This window comes from Monodelphis domestica, chromosome 5 (assembly GCF_027887165.1).
Source record: "Monodelphis domestica isolate mMonDom1 chromosome 5, mMonDom1.pri, whole genome shotgun sequence".
Classification (NCBI taxonomy): Eukaryota; Metazoa; Chordata; class Mammalia; order Didelphimorphia; family Didelphidae; genus Monodelphis; species Monodelphis domestica.
This window is the reverse complement of record NC_077231.1, coordinates 310,544,347-310,569,969: the sequence shown is the minus strand read 5'-3', so window position 1 is coordinate 310,569,969 and position 25,623 is coordinate 310,544,347. Positions and strand designations below refer to the sequence as shown.

The window sequence follows — 25,623 nt, the reverse complement described above, 5'->3', positions numbered from 1 at the left end:
GGACTCAGGTGGGCTCGATACCTTCATGATCCGCGATGGCTTGGGCGTCCTGTCCATTCAAGCGAAGCCGTGTGTTTTCAATGGCTCGAAGAAGCCCAAATCCCCCTAACACTGATCACTCTGCAGACGTCTTCTCTGAGTTTGAGAGTGAGGAGTGAAGTCAGAGCACTGCTCTAGGAGGAGCACATAAGGACGAGCTCACAGATCGAGGACTCCCCAGACCCTGGGCAGGCTCTGTGGGCACTTGGCCTTCTGGGCCACATCAACGGCAGCCTTGACATCGTCACGGCTGGTCCCCTTGAGGACGTCCGTGTCTTTGCTGGCCCGGCGACTGTAGCCCACGAATAACTCTGGAGCTAGAAGCGGCCCTGGAAAAGACGTGGCCAGCTCTGGACAACCCTCTGGGCGAGAACCCAGGCCTGGACCAGAGCAATGGCCCGACGGGAGGTGAGACATTTCCACTGGGCATGAGATGCTTTCTAGAATGATCTGTAATTAAGTGAAGTACAACGAAGGCGCCCACCGAAGGCTCTTCTGTCTGCCTGAAGCACGGAGGGCCAAGCGAGCCTTTCCCACCAGAGAAAACGCTCCCTGTACCAAAGTAGCAACTTGAGCGCAGAGTGAGCTGTGCTTAAGTCTCGGTCCCTCAGCAATAACAGACATTTGTATTATCCTTACTCTTTTGAATAAATTCCGATGACAGCCCTATTTCATTTCTTCATTCAGTTTGGAGGCCAGATGGCATTAGAATCATTCACTGCACCTTGTTGGGCTTAATTACTACAATCAACACACTATTTTCCAAATTAATCATAACAAAGTAATTTCATTAGTAACACAGCAGGCTGTTGAATTATTAGCATCATAACAGTTTGCAAACAATTAAACTTTATTTGAACCTTAAAAATTTGCAGAGTGGAACATTATTGTAAGATCTAATGGCAACGGCGTACAAATTCAGTACAGAGCAAATAATCAAGCAAAATGCTATATAAAATATGACTTACAATCACCTTTGAAAAAAATGAGTCCTCGAACTGTTCAGAGGAAACTGAATCCAAGCTAAGCCAATGGGATGAAAACACGGCAATTAGCATCTTTTCTAAACCACACAAAGGCTACTCGGCTGGACTGGAGCGGTCCCTGTCATCAAGGGAACTTTCCCCCTGTGATATCCAAGCGATTTCAGCAAGTCCTCGGGGCGTTACTGAGCTCCGGTTCTAAGGAAACGGGCATCTGAACCATCATTTCCCCTGTAAATGGTGGTACCACCTTTCTTCCCCCTCTCCTGAAAAGGTCCAAGAAAATGGCAATGGGAGCAGGAGCCCTTGGTGCCACCATTAACGGGAGGATGTCTGGGCAGACACGGGTATTCATCGGTTGGCAAAGGACTCCCTCTCCTGGATTAACAGTAAAAAAGGAGAGAAAGAAAGGAAGGAATTCTCCAAATGTTCTAAATTAGAGATGACTGTCTGTGGCCTACATGGGGGGAGGGTTTCAAAATGGTAGCCATTGTGATGAAAATCTGCTGCCATCTACTGGCCGCATGTGGCAATGCAGAAAAAACTTCCCAGCACCCATGGCCAGAGCAGCCTCCTCCAACTCAGGCATTTTTCTTTTCAGTAACTCAGAAAATCAAATTTGTTTTGGCTTGTGACGTGTGGAGTTTCTCTCCAGGCCAAGGTCATTTATTTTTGCTAATTTGGTTGAGATGCTCTGGGTCTTTTTTGGTTTGTTTTTGTTACTAAGATTTCTAGTTTTTCTAATTTCATGTTGCCGAGGCAATTTATCCTTTATTTTATTATATTTTTCATCTCTAAAATTAATAAAGAGTTTGGTCACAGGCATGAGTTTGCTTATTTCCTGGTGACGAAATGTTCCCAGCAGCTTCCATATTGCTAACTCCTATTATTTTTGTAAATATCTTTATATTGTTAAAGAAAAGAGGTGGAGGGTGGGGAGGACACTGGATGTCCACAGCTCTCTGGGAATGCAGCCAGTCTGGGTAAAGGAAAGGGGGAGCAGCCCAGGGAGATGGCGTCTACTAATTTAGTAACCCATATGGAGTTAAGACCCACTGGGAAGAATTGTCCAAGCCCACGAGAATCCGGGGTGATTTTATCGGCCAAGAGTCATCCGGCTGTTCACCCAAAGTAGAGGCTCCCCCTGAGGCAGCAGCATCACCCCCCAAGGTTACCTCTTGGGGAATGATCCTGAAGTCTCCACTTCGGTTCTCAGCTACGAAAGTGGGGAGATTGAACTAGAGGATGCCAAGGGTCCTGTCCGGGTCTAAACATGCCCTAATTCTGCCTGTAAGTGCAGAGCAATGAGCTCAAAGGCTAAGGGAGGTATTTAAGCTTAAAATATCAGATTCCTTTGGCTGAATAAAGAGTAAATCCCTTTCCCATGACAGCAGTGGGAGCATCGGTGGTGTCGATTCCAACAACGATGGCAGCCCCAACGTCTCTGCTGCCTTGTTGCAAATAATCAAAATGGTTCTTAATGACAAAGTGCTTTGTGTGTTCATTCAACATGTCTTAGCTGCCAAGATGTGTTTTTCCATTCCAGTATTTTTCCTTCTTGTGTCACATTTAATAGGATGTACATTTGCCAATGAGGCATAAATTCTTTCACGATAAAAGGTCACTCCTATGTGAAATACTAAAATCACCCGGAGCTGCAACACATTCTCGGAGTGCCGCGTCCACTTTAAAACTTGCCTTGTTAAGATAAACTAAATGGAAATGTCTGGGAAGACTCTACATTACAGCCACCAAACTTCATTTGTTCTGAAGAATGGGCACTTCTGGGCCCAGGATAAGAGAGTCATTTGCCATGTGGGAAACAGAGCAGGGCTCGTCAACAAAACCAAATGATTGGATTCACACAAAAGCATGGAATAAAGAAAAACAATGATGGCTTCTTGTGCAAAATAGCAACAAGTATAATTTGACTGCTTGCTTGTACCTGATTATGCTGCATACGTTTTATTTCATTTAGGATTCTAAAAAACACTGAAAAGAAGGAGAGTACGAAGCGACGGCCTGAAGAACAGAAAGATGGCGACGATTTTCGGGGAGGCAGAGAAAGAAGGTAAGTCGTCACTCCAGACTGAATCCACAGCGTCTCTTGGGCAGAAGTCGAGCCCCAACTTCTTTCTCCACTTCCAAATGTTCAGATTTGCTGGTTAGAAAAAAGGAATGTTTTCAGCTGTGACTCAGCTCATCGACAAGGCCACGAGCACAATTTTCACAAACAGGAGGTAGAGGAGACAAGGAGCTAGCTAATTCCAAGAGAAATTTCACAACATTTTTTTAATTAAACATTTTTTCTTCAAGGGTGGGTAGACAACAATCTTTGACAGCCCCACGACAAGAGTTTCAAAAAAGGGAAAGACATGTTAAAAAACTACTCAGAACAAGAGAACATATGAGCCATTACAGAAGATTGGATTAAAATGTACTTACCCAGGACTCTCAAATATCATACATCTCCATTATGTAGGCTTTAGGCACCAAGCCAATGGTTCCCTTCATTTCTCCTACCCACCAGCCAAATCTATTGTAGTCCTAATTGAAAACAATATGCAATATTAACCTTTAGTCGGGGATAAATGCAATATACTTGGTATGCAACTTCTTAGAAACATTTTCTTCCTTTATAAAGTTAGAAGGACTTGAACTGAAAATTGAAACATTATCATCTTTTTTGTTTCTGGGCACTTTAAAAAATGCAGTTAGGCAAAGATTTAAATTAACTTACAAGACAATGCATGTTGATTACTCAGTGTAGGAAAAAAGAAATGGATGTACACAACCCAGAGCGGCGACATGGGAACGCACCCGGGGCCACATCAGGGTCTTTCTTCTGGCTTTGCTCCAACCCTTGGATTCCAATTGATGGGATGCTTAAAGCACTCCGAAACTGCAACTTAATCTGTGATCCCCAACCCCAAGCTGACATGGGCACGTGGGCCCTCTGTTCATTCCACCGGAGCGAAGACAGGCTGGGGGTGTGGAGATGACTCACGGAGCCAGAGAAGCCTTGACTTCACCAAAAACAAAAATGTAAAACCGGACAGACTCCCCAAAAGGCACGAATCCCCCCAAGATTCACGGGCAGAAGAGGCTGCAGCCTGTGTGTAATGAGTGTGGTGGATGGAGCATGAACTCCTGGAGAAAGAAATAGAAAAGCAAAGTTCTAAGCTGTTGCTGCTTAAAGGACAGAAAAAATCCAAAGAACAGCTCTAAAAACTCGAACGGGAAAATGGGATTCTATGGAAAAAATTCCATTTCTCTGAAGATTTTCATTAATCCATCCCCTGTGTGAGCGAGGGAAGCCTGTCCCTTCCAGGGAGCGCCTTTCATGCAAACGTGTGCGGGGATGGAGTCTCACTTGAAATTTCTTTCATTGTAGTGAGATACAAACAAAGTGAAATAAAATGACTTGGAATTGATGTCTTCTCAAAGCAGTGCTCTTGCAAGAGTATTAAAAGACTTCAATTTAATTCTTTTCTATGAGATAAATATTTTTGAAATCAACGCCAACAGCAAATCAATCCATTATGGGTGCTCCAACTCCCAGATTCATGGATAAATATGTACATACTGAATAAGTGATAAGGGGGAGCAGAAATAACTCAGAAATTAAATCCGAAGCAGACAGATGATTAACGGATACATATTGAGGGAAAATTGATCGAACGGTCCTGTTTCAAATTATGTGTAGCCCTTAATGAGGAGATGATGGGGGAGGGGGGTGCACAGGGTCGCTAGCATGGAGTTGGGGGGGAAGGGGTTCAGAGTGGACCGCTGGAAGAAAAACAAGAACAGAGGAACCTTTTCCCTAAACACAGGAAAGAGGAAAGTCATCAGAACAAGGACTTATTTTACGTCTGTTTTTGCATGATATTTATAAGTAGAAATGGAGGGTTTTCAGAGATGAAGACTATTCCCGGAACAGAAGCCACAGGTGGGCAGGGATGAGCCAACTGACCAAACGTAAGGGCTAAATGAAGGCAGTGAACAAAACTGAATCTAAATGCTGACCGTGCCAAGTGGTTATTGTTGTTGTTGTTACTGTTGTTACTTAGCACAACTCTCGAGCACTGATTTGGTGAGAGTTTCCCCTGCACACGCGAGCTTCTTTGGGCCTCTGTTTCCTGGTCTCTGAAATGGCTAAGACTTGCAGGGCTGACTTTGCAAGACTGCTGTGAGGACCAAGTGGGAGCCCAGCCAGGCCAGGCAGCTTCCTGAGCATTCTAACCCGGGAGCACTTGCCAGGAGCATTCTCTGGAGCCGCCCAGTCCTTCGGAAATGGAACCCATTCAAGCAATGGATGCAAAACGAGCAGAAGCTAGTCCCGGCCCTCAAGGAGCTCACACTCTAGTGATCACCGAGATCATTATCTGGGGCTCATCAGCGCATGCGTACATTTACCCTAAGAAACGTCCCTGTGAAAATCGTCCATTTCCTGGCCCTACTGGGGCGCAGGAGAGAGAACAGGATCTGCTCTCTTCCGGCCTCGCTCTGCCATTGGTAAAAAGGCGATCCCGCAACCCCTCCCTCTTGTGGGTGTGAGGATCCAATAAAACCCGCGTCAAATGCTTTCCAAACCTTGAAGAGCTAGGCAATGGATAATTATTATTTTTCAAGCTTTACAAACACTAATCTATGTAATCTTGAAATACTCCTTTCCTCATTCTCTTTAGAGCAAGGAACCTGATTATAATTGCACCTTTCTTCTACCACACAAAGCTCTTTGAAAGAACTTGCATGGAAAAATCTGGAAGGGTCAGTGGACAGATCTGTCTCCAGGCCTGGTGCTCTATCTACCGTGATACCTCGCTGCCCCTGAGATTATAGTTAATATTCTCTAAGAAATGAGGGGTAGTGAGGTGAAGGTGACTCAGTGAATAGAGAGCCAGGTCCTGGGTTCAAATTTGGCCTCAGATACTTCCTAGCTGTGTGACCCTGGGCAAGTCACTGAACCCCAATTGCCTAGCCCTTACCGCTTTTTTGCCTTGGATTCAATACTGGTATAAGTTCTATGATCTTAGAAGGTAAGGAAAGAGAAAGTGAGAAAGAAAGAAAAAGAGAGGGGGGGAGAGGGAGGGAGAAAGAAAGAGAGAGAGAGAGAGAGAGAAAGAGGAAGAAAGAAAGAGAGAAAGAAAGAAACTATAAGATACATACTCCCTAAAATAGATGCTAAAATCTCCAAGAATCTAAATCAGAAAGGTTCATTTAAAAACACCAAATTTTCATGTCTTTCCATTTGGAAATAATTTCATTTTATGCTCCTGTGTGAAGTTAGGAGATCCAATAAAATACGAGGATGTAAAAATCTAGTGAGCTAATTTATGGATTCGTGGCAGCCATTGGAGTGTATAGACAAGCCTACAAACATAGAAGCTTTTACTTTTATCATCACTATCCTCTGTATGAGCCTCTTGAGCAACATGAACCCCAATTAAACCATTTGCAGTCTATAAATTGGAACGACAGCGCTTTGCACGTTTCCTGGTTCTGGGATTCTCCACTTTGGCCTGAAGATTCCCCATCACCCAACGGCTCCCCCTCACCAATGATCTCTCCATCACGGCTTTCTTCCCCACCCCAAAACAAATCTGATTTACTGCTCACTGCAAACTGTTTACAGCGGAGAAAACAATCAGTACAACATTACCTTTCTGTCCATGGGCCTAGGATGGCATTGTGGGATCATGTCACGTGTGGACCAACTTTATAGCCGCCGAGAGGAGAGAGGTAAAGGAGAGAAAGCCCCCCCGGCCTCCCTGCGTCCAGGTCTCCACGGATTCTCAGAGCTGGGCACCTCCTGTCACGCAGGGGGCATCTCAGAGCTCGGGTGCCTGCGAGGTCCTCCCCCCGGGATCCCTCCCTCGACGCGGCGCTTCCCATCCCGTAAAATGCTAACCTAGGCAAGTGACTAGACTTCAGGAGGACTGATAAAATAATGAAGAGTCCTTTAATCTACAGGAAACCATTCGAGTCAATTTATAAGAAATATTGCATCCCTTTGTAAGACGTGTAATTATTTTCTATTAATCATGTGCTATAAAGCTACATTATGTGGTTATTCTGTTATCACTAGAAAGAGGCCTGCAGTCAGTTTCTGACAATGTTCGGTAATTACTAGCACAAAGCTTCTTTCTCCTCCCGTGGAAGCGCGATCAAGGCCCAGAGGTGTGAGGACGCTCGCAGCAAAAGAACACTCCCAAGAAACTCGCTCTCTGCAAAACGAATGGCTTCAAGGCAGAAGGCAATATGGCAATAAAAGCCCCCCCAAATGAAGGGAAAAGCCCCCTCCGAACCCGACTAATAATCTGAGAAAATAAGGGAAAGCTTCCTCCGCTGGACGGCCTATTTTCAGGTTTCAGACGATGGAATTCTTTTTAACCCCGGTTTTGGTGAATGGTCCAAGCACAAGGTGCCAATTAATATTGATTAAAGCCGCACAATAAAGTGGCTGTGTCATCTGGAGAATGCTCATGCAAAAGAGGAAAAGCTAGTTTGGGCAAAGGGAAACCCGGACTTTGGCCGATGAATCAGGAGACGTTTACTCATTAACTACGCTGTCTCTGCTGGCGGCGTATTATTTTACACCTAAATGAGGCCACATCAGTGACTTAAGTCCTTTTCAGACGAGGAGACTCATTCCTCCTGCGCTCTAATCCAGTTTCCAGAAACCATATGGTGAAAAGCTCGCCTCTTATCGCCCATCTCAGCACTCACAGGGCTTTGGGGGGCCCCTCTCATGCGCGGCTCTCACAGAGCAACAGGTGCAGGAGAGGGGGCTGGGGGCAGTCTGTTTCCCAAACACACACACGAGCCCCGAGGCAAAACCCAGCGATTTTATCTCCAGACGTCAGTTATTTGTTGAGCAGGAATCCGTTCATTTGAACCTTGTTGGTCAACTTGGAAATTCACAGGAAGCCTTTTTAGTCTGATGGCCAAACACGTCTGAATGGGGGGCCTTTCAAAGGAGTTCCATACTTGCCTCCAAGGAGCAGCTATGGAAAGTGAACCCATAACCAGCACCCGCCAGCCCAGCAGCCCCCCAAAAGGTGGGAGGGGAGGAGAGAGGACAGACGCTTCCGGGTGACTTCGGGTGTCATGGTGGTCTCTCAGGCAGAAAAGCCAGATTTCTTTGGAACTTGGGCAGCCAGGCCAGTCCCGTTGGGCTTGTTTGGTTTGCAGGAGAGGCCTGGAAGGGAAAACCTTCTCTTTCCTAATTTGATGAGAAAAGGGAAGCCGCCCATGGATGAGGCCAAAGGGATGCCCCTTTGTTAGAGGCAGCCTGGAGGAGAGGAGAGAGCCACCTCGGATGCTCACCAGCTCTACAACCCTTTCTTCTCTGAGCCTCAGTTTCCCCAAATGCAAAATGGAGATCATCTACATAGGCAGGGAGGGCCGGACCATAGAGGAAGGAGGGCTTGCACAGCAAGGTTAGCCCTGACAACAGACCGACCATTCCTGGTCCTTCTGGTGTTAAGAAGTCCTTGCTGATGGGCCAGTTTGGGAGCTCACACCCCGGTCAGCTTTGTGGAGCGTGGACGTGGCCGTCCAGGACAGCGTACGTGGTGTGGAGGGGCTGGCTGCCAACAGCCTTTTCCCTCCAATCCACAGAAACTCTGTGGTTGGGCATCTAGAGCCCCCAGAGGCCCTTTCCAAGGGTTACGGGACTCCCTCTAGCTGGCCTACAGTCCAACTCCTGAGGCTCCTTGGCTGTTCTTGCACACAGCCCTCCGCCCTGCCTCGCTGCCCCTTTATGTTGTCCATCCCCCGTGCCCAGCCCCTCACTGCCCTCCTCTGTCCAAGTGGCAGACATTCCCCTTTGATCCTCATGCCAAGCCCCCAACGAAACGCTCAGTGCGGACCGAGGCCTCAGCCTGGCCTCATTGGCGCAGGCCTCTTCCTCCAATAAGACTCGAGGCTGGCAAAGGCCTCGGGAGAGAACTCAGAGCAACCCTTGGGCGTCCAGGGGTGTCTGCTGTGGCTTCCTAGCATTCCTCCAGAGCGGCTCGGCTTGCCTCACTAAAGAGCACAGGGGCGACGCGGCCACCCAACTGGGGAGCCATCGACTCCTGAGCCAGCTCAGCCCAGGACACTTCACCAGATGGAATCAGAGACTATGACGCAGAGGCAGCGGGCGGCTTCCCTCGGCCCCAAACAACAACAAGGGAGAAGGAATGTTGGGGAAATGGATGGCCCTTGGTTAAAACAAATGGATTCATTGTCAGCAGATGTGCTCGGTAAGTGGGGCTATCCATTTAATCTTTGGAAACTGGTCATCTGATTTGGGGCAGAGAATGGGTTGGGAGATGACAGATAAAAAATTAAGCGAGCCAAAGTTCACCCTTCAATGCAGTTCATTAATGGCCCTCGATGACATTTTGGTGTATATTTCAAACAAAAACAAGATGGCAGCTCAGGCCTTACATTCTCATAACACGATTTGAATGTTCAGGGATAAATGCAGTGAATCAGCCATTAGAAGAAGACAACTGGGGCAGCTAGGTGGCTCAGTGGATAGAGAGCTAGGCCTGGAGATGAGATCTTGGGTTCAAATCTGGCCACAGGTGGACTTTGACAACCGCAATTGCCTCATCCTTACTGCTCTTCTGCCTTGGAAGTGGTATTTAGCATCAATTGTAAGCCAGAAGGTAAACTTGTGTGGAAATTTTTTACTACATGTAATTGGTAAAACAAACCAAAAAAAGACAGGAGATAAGAGTTTAAAAAGAAAAAAGGTCACCCCTCCGTTCTTTAAGATTTGCCAACAGAGGACAGAGACTTCTTAGTCTAATTTGTCCCTAGAAATCACATTTTGACCCCTGCCATTCTCTGGTCTTAAGAAGCTACAAGTCTGAGGCCCCGTCTGGCCCAGGCTGCATTTGTGCTCCTTTCCTTATTCCCTTCTTACTCGGGGCCCAAGGAGCCGCGCTAGCCTTTGCTGTGGAGGGCCACGCTCTTGAGAGCTAAGAAGTGGGAGACTAGGGCAGAGTGTTCTGAAGAGGAGGCAGGAGAAGGCTTGACCACCACGAGCCAGGAAGAGAAGGAAGTCAGGACCTCCTGCCTGCCTCCGCTCGTCTCCAGATCCCAGCAAGGCTCAGTCCGGGTCTCTCCCGAGGCCCAGCTGGATTGTCCCCGGGTGCGAGTGCCCTCCCGGCCCTCTCAAAAGCAGGCCGGACTGGCTTGCATTGGCTTTCCTGTATCCCTCCTCAGCCCACCGTTTCCCTATGAGTAGATCCAGCATGCTTATCCTCAGCACCGACATCCCAGAGATGAATCCAACCGACCCACAGATGCTGATGCCCAGATGCGGACAGTCCAAACCGTCTAGATGGGCAGACGCTGCTCTCGCTTTCAGCTCCAAGTACAAAAGAGTCAAAACGAACCTCTGGAAGCCACAGAAAGAAGCCCAGTGCTCACTCCTTGCCATCATTTGTCTCTGAGGGGCTGGGCTCTTCTTTTAAATAAACTAAAACAAAAACCGTCCGTTTCGAGTTCCTGTTCCCTCTGTGGTCACAGTCTTTGTTTAAGATGCTCACCAACTCGACCGTGATTACACTTGGAAATGTGTGCGAAATTGTGTGGGGAAAACCCCTAAAATGGAATTCGATTTAAAAAAGAAAAAGGTGATTTCAGGCGTCAGGAAGACCATCTCACTGTGTGAAAGGGACGAGGCAAACAGCTCTGATGGAGGCAAGAGGCAGGGCTCTTGGTCCCGAAACGTGTGTTCATGGATGCCCCAAAGCCAAAGTTCTGGCTCTGTTGGAGGGCGAGCGGCCCTCGGACTGAGGACTGGTCAAGGGCGAAGGTGAAAACTCTGAAAATGCCGCAGACACTGTGAAGGAGGCAAGGCTGGGCCCAGCCAGGAGCCCCCGACTGCGCCAGTGAGGAAGTGTGAAACAAGACAACTCGAGAGCAGACGCTGCCAAGAGCCCCTCCTCATTCCACTCGGGCCACCTCACCAAAATCTCGCTCGAGAACGAAAAACCGCACCATTTGGAAAAGAGCCAAGGCCAGCACGCGGTTGACCAAAGATGGTCTCTCCTGCCCACGCCAAGAAAAGGCTCTCCGCTTCCATCCGTGCGCGGTGTGGCACCAACAAGGGCCTCGGCCGACTCCCCGCCCCTCCCCGCCAGGGAGGTCCAGGGAGGCCCAGAGCCCAAGCCAAGCCGGCATTCTGGGGGGGAGACGCCGTGGCCATGTCTCTGGGAATGTGGGGTGCACTCTACGTGCCCACAAAAGTCCACACAGGAGCCTTCAGGGCTTCTCTGGCCCGATTCCTTGGATCATAAAAGGTCGCCGTGTTGAAATCTGCCCGGAAAGTCTTCCAAGGCCACCCACCCGCGTCCGGCCGTCAGCGAGGCAAACCAGGCCCCATGGCCCAGCACCCGGAAGGGCTGCTCCATCCCCTGCGCTCGGCACCATTTTGGAGGCACCGGGCCAGTGACCTGCACTGCTCACCTGGCGCCACTAGATGGTGGAAAAAGAGTAAAAGGCAGCGTTTCCCTCCCACACAAAGTGGGAGCAGAAAAAGGCAGAAGGAGCTCAGCAAAGGGCCAACAAGGGGCTCTTTGTACCTCTCAGGGTCCAGCCGGCGGCCAATCTTACATCAATGGCGCCTCTGAATGGGCTCTTGGGGCCTGCAGAGAGTCCGGGAGCACCACAAGAGGCGGAGCAGGAAGGGCCCCCCGAGACGGGCGACCCCGCAGCTCACAGGAGGGAAGAAAAATCTTCCAACTGCGGCACTTCCGGGCCACGTGGATAAGCTCAATAAAGTAGAGGCAGCCTTCACAGTCTGCATGGCCCTGGTCAGGAGCGGCCAGAGCTTCCCCTCGGACCCCCTTCCTGCCCTGAGCCTTCGCTCTCCCAGGCTGCCTTGCTGACCCCCCTTCGGCCCCCCACTCGGGGAGCCTCTCTCCAACCAGGCTGTTTGGCCTTGGCTTGGTCCCCGCAGCATCCGGCTTCAGGGCCTCCCCCGAGGCTGCCCACGGAGGCAGCGGGGAGAGCCGGGAGGGGAAGGGAGGCCCAACTCGCCCTCACCTCCAGGGAAAGCCACCGGCTGGCTACTCCGCATCTACGCTCTGGGGGCGAGTTCACTGCCTGCCTGCTGGATCCCAGGTGACAGCCCGCTGGCCGGCTGAGAGGGGGCAGCTGTCCTTGGGCCTGGCTCCTGGGGCTGCTTCTTCCCTCGGACCAGGCCCTTCCACTCGCCTGGCAGGGCAGGAACCGGCGAGGACGGGCGCCTCCACCCCGAGGCTCTGGCCATCCGGAGCCCTCCTCAGAGCCCTGCGCAGGGCAGCCCTCCCCTTCCCTTCTGCCCGGCTTTTTATTTTATTTACTTCTCTTTAAACCCGCCATGGCAGGCCATCTCAGCATGAGTGCTGGGTTCGGCTCCAAGGCAGGGGAGCGGGAAGGCCAGTGGGGGTGGGGTGGCGGTGGTGAGGTGACTTGCCCAGGGTCACCCGGCTGCACCGAGGCCAGATGTCTGGGCTAGGTCGCCCTGGGAAAGTCCCTTCTGTCCTCGGGTCCACAGGGGCTGCTCTTTGGGCCAGCCTATATCGGCCAGGGGAACTTCTTTAGCCAGGAGCCCCACGTCCAGGAATCCAGAGCCAGTTTGGTTCCCCATTTGCAGAGAGCCCCAAGTTTGGAGGCTGGGGGGCCCTGCCTGCCCCTTGCTAGCTGGGTGACCTTGGCCGAGTCTCTTTCCTTCTCTACCTCAATTCTTCCCCTGTAAGATCCAAGAATTGGGCTCCAGGCAGTCTGGTACCAAAGAAAAACTCCCACTCTGGCATCCGAGGGCCTGGGTCCAAACCCCACTTTGGAGTCTTCCTACCTGTGAGACCGTGGGAAATGGGCCCTGGACCTCAGTTTCCTCCTCTGTAAACCGAGAGAGCTGGGCTCACAGGCCTCTTTGGTCCCTTCCAGCTCCAGGTAAAACCTTTCTGGTTTTCAGTCTGAAAAGTGCATAGTCCCACAGTTATGCAAAATCCAGTCAGAGACCTGGACCTAACACTTATTAGGCAGCTGCTGGCTCCGGGGCCCAGTGGATAGAGCCCTGGGCCTGGAGGCAGGAAGATCTGGGTTCAAATCTAAGCACCAGACACTTTCTAGGTAGGCAAGTCACCGAACCTCCGTCTGCCTCAATCGCCTCCACTTCCCAGGGTAGAGGCCAGGATCATGTGACATCTCACTGATAAAGTGCTTGGCCCACAGTAGGTGCTTCATAACTGTTCATTCCCTTCCCTCCCCCAACGTGCCAGCAGACGGGAGCCCCGGAGGCGGCCCTCTCTGGGCCTTGGTTTCTCCCTCTACCAGCTCCAGGATCTTGGGCAAGCGAATGCCCCGAGAGGCCACTCTCCAGGAGTTCTAAAAAATGTCCTTGGAAGGGCCTGAATTGACCAGCTCGTCCCAAGGCATCCCCAAATAAGCTGCTGGCCCGATGGGAAATCCTGAGCCATGAGCGGGGGTGGCCAGGAGGAGGAGAGCCCCGAGGGCAGGGCCTGGGCCCCAGCACCCAGCACCCCAGAGCTTCAGAGGCTGAGCTGTGGAAAGAGACGGAACTGGCGCGTCTCCAGCGGGTCCCCCCATCTTGTGACTTTTCCAGGAGCCCCAAACCTTAGCTGTGTGCTCGAGGGAACACTTTCTGCCAAGACCTGAGCTGTTTTCATCTCTCTCTCGTGCCACGCATTTCTACAACGGCCCCCTAAAGTAGAGAGGAGGGAGATACCGTCTCCGGATTAGAGCTGGGGAAACTGGGTCGGAGAGTCCGGCGAGATGCTCGTCATCTCCGGGCAGAAGAGCCCTCCGGCGCTTGAGGAGCCCGAGACACACTGGTAGGAAATATAAGCCCAGAGTCCCTGCTGCAGGGATGGAGTTTAGCCTCCTAAACAGGCCCCACAAAAATGCCCAAAGCCGCTGGAATAAAAAAGTCATTCACTGAAATGCTGGAACATCCCCGGTGTTTACCCAAAGATGAAAGATGGGTTCTATAAACAGTCCTTCCAGGAGTGAATGGCACCCCAGATCAGAGTATACACAGAAGAATGAGGAGGAAGGAGAAGCAAAAACATCGGGGGCAACAATGCCTGACAAGGCTGACTTTCACCTACGCACATTGTTTCTGGATAATCCCGTGAATGGATGTTCGCCAAGATCCACAGGGTGGGTAAACACGCTTTTAAGTCGGATCCTGTTATCTGATTGTGTTTAAGAGTTGATTATATTTCACTTGACAAAATAATTAACGATTGGGAACTTCTGATTGTTAACCAGAACCTCAGAGAATGCGGGGGGCTTATTTCCCCCATTCTGTATAAACCTGCCTTTTCTCCCTCACCCCCCCATGTGCGTCACCCACCTTGCTGAGAATGTAGATAATGTCGCCACGTTTAAATGACAACTCGTCAGGCACGTTCCCTGTGCAGTCCCACAGACCTTGGTAAAAATTAGCAAAATCGGTGCTTTTGTCTGCTGGAAAGAAGGAAAAGGACACATGAGCTCCCTGTCCCTGCACAAGACCCCATTTTTAACAACCAATAAGAATGAGGGCTCGAAACACCCTCCTATCTTTAAAAGGACAAGAACCTCGACGCCGTGGGCTCCCGTCGGGCCCAAAGGGACGCTTTTCGGCATCGTGATCACATCTGGTGTTTTCCGTTTCTATCTAAACCAGGAAGCCAAAGTGGATTCTCACCACGCCGGCCTCCCAAACTCCCGTCTGGGAGGCTTTCGGAGACGAGCTGGGTGGGTTGGCGTCTGCCTCAGCAGAGCGACCCCCTGACGAGCGACATCTCCAGAAGGGACGGCGATCTCGCGAGATCTGGGGCTCTGCCAGAACAGGAACCCACCCGCAGCGCACCCAACAGACCAGAGGCCTCTTCCGGGAGGCCGCGGGAAGACCGCGCCAGCCCCCGGCTCCTCGTTTCCCATCGCGCTCGCCAATGCCAAAGCGCTTAGAAGGCGGCCGCGGCAGGCCGCATCGTGGACCTCCATCTTTGTCAGCGTGGGGTTAGGAGGCTCCGCTTGGAGCGAACGTGCGGCCCGCCCCGGCGGCGTCAGAAACTCATCCTTCTCGTAGCCTAAGCACAATGAATGGGATGTGCTCAAGCTGCCATACAGACCATTAACTGATTGATTATTGAGCACTCTTTGCTCTGTAATGCCACAATAACAGAATAATAGATGCTTTGTCAGACGCCTGCGATGCAGCGCCCGTCTCCGGAGACCCCCAGGACGGGGCGCGTGCAGGGGGGCTGCTCTGCGGGGCGGGCAGTGGCTCCCCGCGTTTAGTTCCCCGACCGTGGAGTCTGGACGCGTGACCTGGGAAAGGTCGCCGGGCGTCCCGAGGAGGCGGCCACAGAGCCGGGAGCCGGAGAGCACCTCCACGGGCGGCCACTGGCAGCGCCATCGGGACGGTCCCCGAGTGTTAGAGGGCTTCCAACAGCAGCTCCCCGCAGGCCGCAGCGACCCGGCCATGAGCATGTCCTTACGGTGCTGTGCGCGAGGCCTAACGAGGCCGAAGAGGCTCCGGGATCCACGGCGTCCCTTCCCCAACCCAAACCGGAACGAGACCCTGGAAAGGGAGGAGCCGGAGCGGGGTCACACCTCCGTCAGCCCTCTGGGAAAGCGGCCCCCCGGCTTCGGCCTGTCCCGCCGGGCTCTCCCGCCACAAGTTTCTTTTCTTACATTCTCAAGAAGAAAAAAAGGTGAAATGCGGCTGGCCAGGCTTCATGAACACTCCAAGCACTTGGCGCAGGCCGGGGTGGCCGCAGGAAGATGGGAACCAGGGCGAGGCCGACCAGGAGGCCCCCTCGCCTGCAGGAGCCCTTCTCGCTCCTCCCCACTGCCGGCACAAGAACACTAGAGGGCACTCGGGCTGGCCGCATCGTCACTCCAGAACATGGCTGATTTTTAAAATTTCCTTAGCAACAAAGTGGCTGATTTCTCCAAGAAATATTTATGTGGACCAACAGTCACTTGGAACATCCAATGAGCTGATAAATGGCTTTCGGGTTGGGTCCAGCCTGGTTTGTCAAGGATAGTGAAGTCAAGGCCCAGGACCCGAGAGACGGGGCTCCATTTTGTACCCCCCCTTTAGCTGACAAAGAACAGAGGTCCCACCAGCCCCTCCGTCCTCCGCATGACCTGAGGACTAAGCTGGAGGCCAGGAACACCGAAGCACCCTGAGAACTAGGGGGCCGGCCACAGCTTCCCAAGGGGCTTCCCAGGTGGCCCCGGCTCTTCTTCCTTCCACCCTCGCTACAATAAGGCACTTCTCTGTTCCCCCAGAGATCTGCAGAAAGCAGGGGAAGGGGCTTGGCGAGAAAAGTGCTCTGGCGGACTTCTAACGTATTCTCCTCATCCCGTGGGGGTCTCTTTCCCCATGGATGCACTTGGTGAAACTCCCATTAAGACTAATGGGAGTCACACACGCACATCAGGGGGCAGAGAGACCCCCACTGGGTGCAAGATGCCTGCCTCCTTCCCTCTCTCTGCTTCTCGCCCGACTCTTTGTCTGTTTCTCTTTCCTGTCTCTCTGGCTGTCCCTCTTGCTCTCTGTTTCTATCTCCCCATCTCTCCGTCTCTCTTGCTCCTTCTTTCTCTACCTCGCTCTCTATCTGTCTCATCTGTCTCCCTTTCCTTCTCTCTGTCTCCCCACCCCCCCCCGTCTGTCTCTCTCCCTTTCCTTCTGTCTCTCCCTCTCCCTGTCTCTCCCTGTTCCTCTGTCTCTCTGTCTCTCTCTCCGTCTCTCTCTCTCTCTCTTCCTCTCTCTCTGTGTCTCTCTCTGTCTCTCTCTCTCTCTGTCTCTCCCCCCCTCTCCCTCTCTCTGTCTCTCCCCTCTCTCTGTCTCTCTTCCTCTCTCTCTCTGTCTCTCTCTCTGTCTCTCCCCCCCTCTGTCTGTCTCTCCCCCCCTCCCTCCCTCTCTCTGTCTCTCTCTCTCTCTGTCTCCCCCCTCTCTCTGTCTCTCTTCCTCTCTCTCTCTCTGTCTCTCCCCCCTCCCTCCCTCTCTCTGTCTCTCTCTCTCTGTCTCCCCCCTCTCTCTGTCTCTCTTCCTCTCTCTCTCTCTGTCTCTCTCTCTCTGTCTCTCCCCCCCTCTCTCTGTCTCTCCCCCCCCTCCCTCCCTCTCTCTGTCTCTCTCTTTCTCTGTCTCCCCCCTCTCTCTCCGTCTCTCTCTCTCTCTCTTCGTCTCTCTCTCTCTCTCTGTCTCTCCCCCCCTCTCCCTCTCTCCCTCCCTCCCTCTCCCTCTCTGTCTCTGTCTCTGTCTCTCTCCCTCCCTCCCCCCTCTCTCTCCGTCTCTCTCTCTCTCTCTTCGTCTCTCTCTCTCTCTCTGTCTCTCCCCCCCTCTCCCTCTCTCTGTCTCTCTCTCTGTCTCCCCCCTCTCTCTGTCTCTCTTCCTCTCTCTCTCTCTCTGTCTCTCCCCCCCCTCTCTCTGTCTCTCTCCCCCCCTCTCCCTCTCTCTTTCTCTCTGTCTCCCCCCCCTCTCTCTGTCTCTCCCCCCCTCTCCCTCTCTCTCTGTCTCCTCCCTCTCTCTCTGTTTCTCTCTCTGTCTCTCCCCCCCTCTCCCTCTCTCTCTGTCTGTCTCTCTCTCCCTCTCTCTCTGTCTGTTTCTCTCTCTCCCTCTCTCTGTCTCTCTCTCCCTCTCTCCCTCTCTGTCTCTCTCTCTGTCTCTCTCTCTCTCTGTCTCTGTCTCTCTCTTCTCTGTCTCTGTCTCTCCCCCCTCTCTCCCTCTCTGTCTCTCTCTGTCTCTCCCCCCTCTCTGTCTCTCTCTCCCCCCTCTCTGTCTCTCCTCCCTCTCTGTCTCTCTCTCTTTGTCTCTTCCCCCCCCTCTCTCTCTCCCTCTCTCTGTCTCTCTCTGTCTCTCTGTCTCTCTCCTAGGCATTTCTTTAAATCTAAGTCTGTAGTCACAGGCAGCTGAGCTGGGGAACTGGCCCTGCTGGAAAAGCTGCTTTTAGCCTGGCCTTTCCCTTGCCCCGTGGCCCTTCCTCCACCTAAGCCCCATATTCTGGTCCCTGTGGGGCGTCAGGGCTGCTGGTGGTCTTTGGAAATGCACACATGAGCCGCTTGTGCTGGGCAGAGGACGCGGATGCTCCGAGAAGGAGCCGGAAGTCTGGCTGCGATGGCCTCCGTCCTCCTGGGCCGCGGGCGCCCGGCGCTCCAAGGGGATGGGAGACTTCAGCCTCCGGGCCACACGGTCTCCGATTATTAAGGAAAATGTGGCCGCACGCACACCTATACGGCATCGAGGGCAGGCCCGGCGTCAGAGGTGCCAGTTCTGAGGCAGACCTTTCCGGGGGAGACGGAGGGAGCCTCTGGCAGCCACCCTGCCTGGGTGGGGACGCTCAGAGGACCAATGGCGCATCCTGAGCGCTTTTCGTCCTTGGCATGCGTCAGCACCCCCTTCTGGCTGGCTCGCCATACAACCATATTTCTAAAATGGTCACATCTTCTACAAGCCAGAGATGGAGGCTGTCCTACCCCTTTCTCCCTTTGAAAAGTCCAGGATAGGGAGCGGCTGGGTGGCTCAGCGGATGGAGAGCCAGGCCTGGAGATGGGAGGTTCTGGGTTCAAATCTGCCACCTCTTCGCTGGGTGCCCCTGGGCAAGTCCCTTAACCCCCATGGTCTAGTCCTTCCTGCTCTTCTGCCTCATTACACAGTATTGATTCTAAAACGGAAGGTCAGGGTTTTGTAATAACAAGTAAATAAAAAGAACAAGTCCAGGATATGGGCAGCCGGGTGGCTCAGTGGATATAGAGCCAGGCCTGGAGACAGGATCTTGGTCCTGGGTTCAGATCTGACCCGGCCAAGTCCCTCAGTTCGCATAGCCACACCCTTCCTGCTCTTCTGCCTTAGAACCAGCCCTCCGTATTGATTGTAAGGCAGAAGGGGAGGGTTAAAAAAATAAAAATAAAGTCCTGAATAGCAGGGGAGTCCCAGGGTTGTTCCGGGAGTGCAAGTTCACGGATTCTGGATCAGCCTGAGCTGTCGATACACAACAAACAATTGGACTTTAGCAATAATTAAACGGCTGAAAAGTGTTCTGGTCCAAGCACACGCCCACAGGCTGGCCAGGAGGACAGCATCGCGCTCATAGGAAAGGGGGGGCTCCAGACCGCCGGTCACTGCAGGCCTCCTCCGAGCTGAGGTGGCCATTTGAGAGTCCGGCCGCCGTCCCCGCGAAGGGGAAAAGCGCCCCGGCGGTGGCCGCGAGCCTGGCTCTTCTCGCGCCTCAGCCTCTCTGGGCCGCTCATCTTTTGGGGGGTAACCCAGTGATTCAGAGTGCAAAACCCCGGCCGTTCTCGGGCCAGGTTACAAGATCACGGCACGGGGTGGTCAGCAAACAAACTCCTCAGGCTCCTGCCTGGCAGCCCCGGGAGGTGGAAGGTCACCCAGGCAAAGGCCCTCCGGCGACTGCTAGAAAAGAACTTCGCGTCCCCAAGGAGGGGACTCTGCGGCCTGCTCGGGCTCCTGGAGAGCCACCGCGAGCTCCCTTAGGGCAGAGATTCTGAACAACTACGTTTCCGGGGCCAGAGACTGGGTGGCTGTTCTGCGTGTACCCCACCCCCATCCGGAAGCGGGCTGACCAGCAGACCCCCATGCTCCGGCCAGGGGGAGCCCTGGGGCCCGGCAGTGAGGGCCGGCTGGCCACAGGCTTAGGGGGCGAGCGGAGGATGCCTTCGTCCTCGCTTCCTTTCTGAGAAAAGCAAACCCGAACCCCGAAGAGCAGCCCGGTGCTGCCTTCCTGTGTTGCTCCGGAAAACAGGCCTCTGCTTCCTTTTGGCACGGCCCAGTAGGAAGAGCTCTGGAAAGCAACTTCCTGAACACACACGCCTCGCCTCTGCCTGACAGCCCGGGAGAGTGATGGATGAGGCCCTGGAGAGGGGGAAGGTGACCCGGGCTTCGGCTCCTCACAGGCCCAACCTGGCCACCGCAGCCCGGCCGGGAGACGTGGGAGGCCCTGATAAGAAGCCGGCTCTCCCCTTCTCCCGAGTGCATCCTCCCCCTCCCCGGGCCACAGAGGGGACCTCCTCCCCGGCTCGGACCAAAAGGGCCTCCGGCCAGGCCAGGCGGCCCAGCGCGGCCCCGGGGCCCGGGCATTGTGCCACATGGAAGCTGATAAGGAGAGGGCCCGGGCCCGGCCCTGTCTCTGCCGCTGTCACGGGACGCTGGCATTTCCGACCCGATTCCTTCTGTCCGGGGCTAATCATATGCAATGAAGATATGCACGGCCAACATTTAAACGGGCCGCAGATCAATTAGTGGCCTTGGGTTTATCTGATTTTTATCAAAGAAGACAGAGCGGCCGGTCGATCGTCAGAGCCTGTGTCAAGCTGACCTTTTCAGAGACGTCTACATCGGCCGTCCCCTGGGCAACTTGTTGTCGCCGCGGCTCCCTGAATGGCAGAAGTCTGTTCTGCTCAAGCACAAAGTATACACAGATGTCTATATTACATTCTTATAGGTTTGACAGCGACTGCATGTTGTATCTATAAACTGTCCTTTAGCAGTGACACTTCCTCAATGATGATAAGCTAATTTATGCAACTAAATCTCCTTTGTGCAGAAATGAAAGCTAATTGAGTCATTACAGAGTAATTCAGGAAGGAATACCTTGTATAAATTGGCTTACTTTATAAATCCTTCTCAAGCGCTTTTCATGCATCCTAAGTGGGGCTAAGCAGCCCTGCGGCTTCCCTGAGACACCCAGGCCAGGGGAGACAACGGGGGGCTCCGGGCCCATCCCTAGAAGGGCCTGAGCAGCCCTGCGGCTTCCCTGAGACACCCAGGCCAGGGGAGACAACGGGGGGCTCCGGGCCCATCCCTAGAAGGGCCTGAGCAGCCCTGTGTCTGCTTCTACACACCCAGCCAGAGGAGACAATTCAGGGATTGTGGGGGACAAATCAATCCCTGCTTCCAACAGTGAGAAAGAAGTAACTAGGACGCTACCAGAAGGATCCTTTAAGGGGCAGCTGGCCGCCCAATGAATTACCTGGACTTGGAGCAACATCTTGGCTCGTCTGCTTGGGCTCCTCGGTCCTCTTGAAAGCAGCCTCATCTTCGTCTTCTGCAAACACACAAAAGACACGGGACGTTGGAGTCTTTCGTGACAGGCAGCCCGGCCCGAGCCCCTCTCTGGAGCCTCCCTCCCCGCTCGCACACCACCCAGGCGGCCCGCTGGGCAGTGTCTGCCCTAGAGAAGGGGCCTGCCCGGAAGGCAGCGACACCCGGCGGCCCGCTGGGCAGCGTCTGCCCTAGAGAAGGGGCCTGCCCGGAAGGCAGCGACACCCGGCGGCCCGCTGGGCAGCGTCTGCCCTAGAGAAGGGGCCTGCCCGGAAGGCAGCGACACCCGGCGGCCCGCTGGGCAGCGTCTGCCCTAGAGAAGGGGCCTGCCCGGAAGGCAGCGACACCCGGCGGCCCGCTGGGCAGCGTCTGCCCTAGAGAAGGGGCCTGCCCGGAAGGCAGCGACACCCGGCGGCCCGCTGGGCAGCGTCTGCCCTAGAGAAGGGGCCTGCCCGGAAGGCAGCGACACCCGGCGGCCCGCTGGGCAGCGTCTGCCCTAGAGAAGGGGCCTGCCCGGAAGGCAGCGACACCCGGCGGCCCGCTGGGCAGCGTCTGCCCTAGAGAAGGGGCCTGCCCGGAAGGCAGCGACACCCGGCGGCCCGCTGGGCAGCGTCTGCCCTAGAGAAGGGGCCTGCCCGGAAGGCAGCGACACCCGGCGGCCCGCTGGGCAGCGTCTGCCCTAGAGAAGGGGCCTGCCTGGAAGGCAGCGACACCCGGCGGCCCGCTGGGCAGCGTCTGCCCTAGAGAAGGGGCCTGCCTGGAAGGCAGCGACACCCGGCGGCCCGCTGGGCAGCGTCTGCCCTAGAGAAGGGGCCTGCCCGGAAGGCAGCGACACCAGGCGGCCCGGGTGCTTCACAAATAAGAGGCAGCCCACAGGGGTTCCCTCCTTAGCGTCACCCCTTAGAGACGGGTGAGTGGCGGGCCCAGAGCAGAGCCTTGGGCTCTGGCCTCCCCCGACTCCAGGTTCCCCATCGCCCTGGCCCTGCTACCAGCCGCAGGCGACACCCGCAGCCCTGAAGACAACCAGCGTGGCCCGGGGCCCCTCCCCGTCCCCCTTAGGAGACCCGCAGCCCGGGCCCTGGCTCCTCGTCTCGGTCCGGCCAGAGCTCGGCTAACCGTGCAGGAGTCGGGGGCGCCACGCCTCTGCTCGCGCATTTCCTTCCCAGGCTCCATATTAACCCAAATGATGATAATAAGCCCTAGTGAATATTCTATAAGAAAAAGTGGGTGCTTAATGACGCCGTTCCATCAGGCTCATTATACTGATTCCGCCTCCAGAACGGAGCTACCCCAATTAGGATCTCGGAACCCAGCTGGTCCAGAGAAGCGCGTGACGTCGTGCCTTCCCCGCGCTCCCTCCCCGCCTCCACACTCCTTCCCTAGCTATTAAGTTTGAACGACTATAATGGGATCAGATGGGCATCGTCTGAAGCAGAGAGTGAACAGAACAGCTGATTCGATGGCGCGGTTACAGCAAAGACACGGTCGGTTCATCGCATTTTAACTTTGCCCTACAGAAGGGCCCGTTTCCGTTTGGGGGAGAAGCAGCAGCGTGTGCGACAGGGAAAGGCCCAGAACGAAGCTGCATTATTAGAGACGATCTGAACTCTGAAACGCCAACGTTTCTCCATGCTGGCGAGGACCAGCGACCTGGCGGCGAGGGAAGCTGCGAAGGGAGGCGGACCATCGGGGCGGGAAGAGTTGGGTCCAAAAAGACAGCCCCACCCCCACCCCCGTCCCAGGGGCAGCTCCTGGCATGCCCTCATTCCTCATCGATGCCATGAGTGCTGTGCCATGGAAAGGGGATGCCCAAATGTGACAGCCCTGATTTCAAGGAGTTCCCCCTCAAATAAGAGGAAAAAAAGGATGGAATAACTTGGTAATAGTTCAGGGGAGACATGTATAGGTTTCATAACAGAGATAGGAAGAGTGGCACGGAGTGATCAAATTGAAAGGGCCTGGAACTGTGGTTAGGGAAGTCTTGAATTCTAACCCCACCTTTGATGGAGACTATTGGGATGACCCTGGACAAGTCATTGAACCCAAGCCTCTGGGTTTCTTCATCCATCCAATGGGCCTCCAAAAGGACTGGCCATGGTAGGGCAAGACTTTTGTGTACCATGAACATGTTTGATCTGGTTTCTCCAACAAAGCATGGGAGGAGCTGCCATCTACTATTAAACTAGAACTACCAATATAATGGTAAGATCTTTGTCATTTAAATGTTTATTTGCATACGCTAGGATGCTCATCAAATTTTTCTCACTATTTCTGAAAATGCTTAATGAAACTAAGGGGTACAGACGGTGGCCTCATTGCCCACCCCAGAGATGCTCCTTGCAGCTTTCTACCTTGCCTTCCTACCTTGAACCCCGCTGTCCTGACTGGCAACTGTCTCTCTTGGCCTATTCTTTCAGGAAAGTTGCAACCATCATATTTGACCTCAATTCCTACTCTGTCTTGCACAGTAGTCTCCCAGGAGCCCCTCTCCCTTTCCAGTTCAGAAACCAGGATGAACTAAAGTCTGCCACTGTACCGTCTACTGGGCCACAACCCCCCTCGCTCTCTATCCCTGTAATTTTCAGACCAAAGTGCTCTCTCTGACCACCAGATGGGGAGAACATCCCTTTGCTATTGTATTTATCTCTAAGGCCTTAATCAAAACCTTTTCATTCATACATGAATTCATGTTTAAAGGAATACTGATAATTAATCTACATGGATATACTTTTTAAAAGGGTGGGGGAGTTGGGATTAAAGGAAAAAATGATTGTTCTATAAGCTTAAAACTTGTAAAAATGGGACCAATTATATTCCATATGCAGTTCCTGGTTACCTAGGATTAAAGTATTAAACTACTATTTATAAGCCTGATTTGAACTTTGAGAAATGAAAAGTTTGAATCCTTTGAAAGGAGATAGGATGAGCCCCAATGAACTGTTGGGGTTTTTTACCTAGAGCTAGAGCTAGAGCACATCTTTTGGGGTCACAGCGTATATAGGGACTAATTAAATTCATCAAAACAAAGATGGCTTGCCTCTTCCTGTCTCAGAGCTCATCCTCTACCCTATATCAAAGATGTACTAGACTGAAGGCAGAAAAGAGATTTCTTAATTGTTAAATTCAGTAGCATCATTGGTCTTCGTGGTACTATTTAGTCAGTTAGTCAATAACCATTTATAAGACTCCTACTATGTTCTAGGCCAGGGGTTCCCAAATTTTTTGCACAGGGGGCCAGTTCACTGTCCTTCAGACTGTGGGAAGGCTGGACTATAAAAAATCTATGAACAAACCTATGAACAAACCTTGCACAGGCCCATCACTGCCACCACTATACCGGGCAGCAGTATACACAGTGTGGAATCCCCTCCCCCAGATCCCGCTCACCATGCTGACATCTTCCATTGTGCAGTCACATAATCCTTTGAGTGGCGCCTTGTTCTTGTTCAGTTACTCTCAGAACAAGGAGCCATGCAAAGGATGATGTCATCGGAAGTAGTGCTGTAATGAGTGACACCGCCACATACGGTGCTCCTCTCACTGACCACCAATGAAAGAGGTGCCCCTTCCGGAAGTGTGGTGGGGGCCAGATACATGGCCTCGGGGGCCGCATGTGGCCTGTGGGCCATAGTTTGGGGACCCCTACTCTAGGCACTGTTGATTAATGTATATAATACTAACCCAGACCAAGAAGGTAACAACAGGGAAGGAAGAGACTCAAAGCCAGGCTTACATGTTGGCAAAGCTCTGGTCCCTGGCTTTCAGGGAGGTTCAGAAGAGCCCAACAATAAACAAGCCCATAATAACAACCACAAAAAAAGGAGAATTCAGGAGAAATCAAGCAGAAGTGGACACACTTATGTCCCAGAGGGCAGCTCCTTCCTCCCTTTGGGATAAGATGAGATTGTGTTTGGAAAGCACTTTGCAAACCAGAGCACATCATAAATCAACTATTATTATTATTATTATTATTATTATCATTATTACTATTCACATGATTGTCATCATTCTGATTGACCTTGGGGGTCAGATGCTACAAGGGGATAGATGGAGTGTTTCTTCTTAGTCTTAAAGACTTTCTCTTTAAAAGCAGAGAAAACTTTCTTCCTTCCCTACATTCTCACTCTTTCTCTCTGAGTTTTCTTGAGTATTTTGATCAGACATTCAACAGTGGAGAAATGGTGCTTTGTGGTTCAGAAGTTACTGTGGAAGCAAATAGCTAACGTCAGACACTGCTTCTCACACTTGAGAAGACACTACAAAATCCAGATCCACTCAAGGAAGAAAAAAGTCCTGAACGTTAACAGCAGCAACAAAGAGACCCAGCTTTATTCCTTATCATGAGTCTGGGACCCACACAATTTAAACGGAATTAGTGAGAGTAACTCTGTGTTTATCTTGATAATTTAACATTTATTAAGAGCATATAGTATGTGCGAAACACCCCCCCCCTTTGCTCTCTAGGAAAGTACATGTTATTAAAATCTGCATGAAAATATCTAGATTCTTTTTAAAGCACTGGGAGCTCCTTGA

At 52.6% G+C, this 25,623-nt stretch overlaps 1 protein-coding gene across 6 annotated transcripts in view; it reads right to left on the bottom strand.

Moving 5' to 3' along the window:
* Positions 1-871: 871 nt before the first annotated feature.
* SKAP2 (src kinase associated phosphoprotein 2) overlaps positions 872-25,623 on the bottom strand; it is a 149,462-nt gene continuing 124,710 nt past the window's right edge. For 3 of the 6 annotated variants that reach the window (XM_056800445.1, XM_056800444.1, XM_056800442.1), the window contains 4 exons: positions 21,020-21,094; positions 14,389-14,501; positions 3,468-3,569; positions 872-3,183 (listed from right to left, as the gene is read on the bottom strand). In XM_056800445.1, coding sequence (XP_056656423.1) covers positions 3,477-3,569; positions 14,389-14,501; positions 21,020-21,094 — 281 coding nt within the window. In that variant the 3' untranslated portion in view covers positions 872-3,183; positions 3,468-3,476. The remainder of the gene's footprint in view (positions 3,184-3,467; positions 3,570-14,388; positions 14,502-21,019; positions 21,095-25,623) is intronic. The other 3 variants (XM_016426500.2, XM_056800443.1, XM_016426501.2) reach the window with 3 other exon arrangements.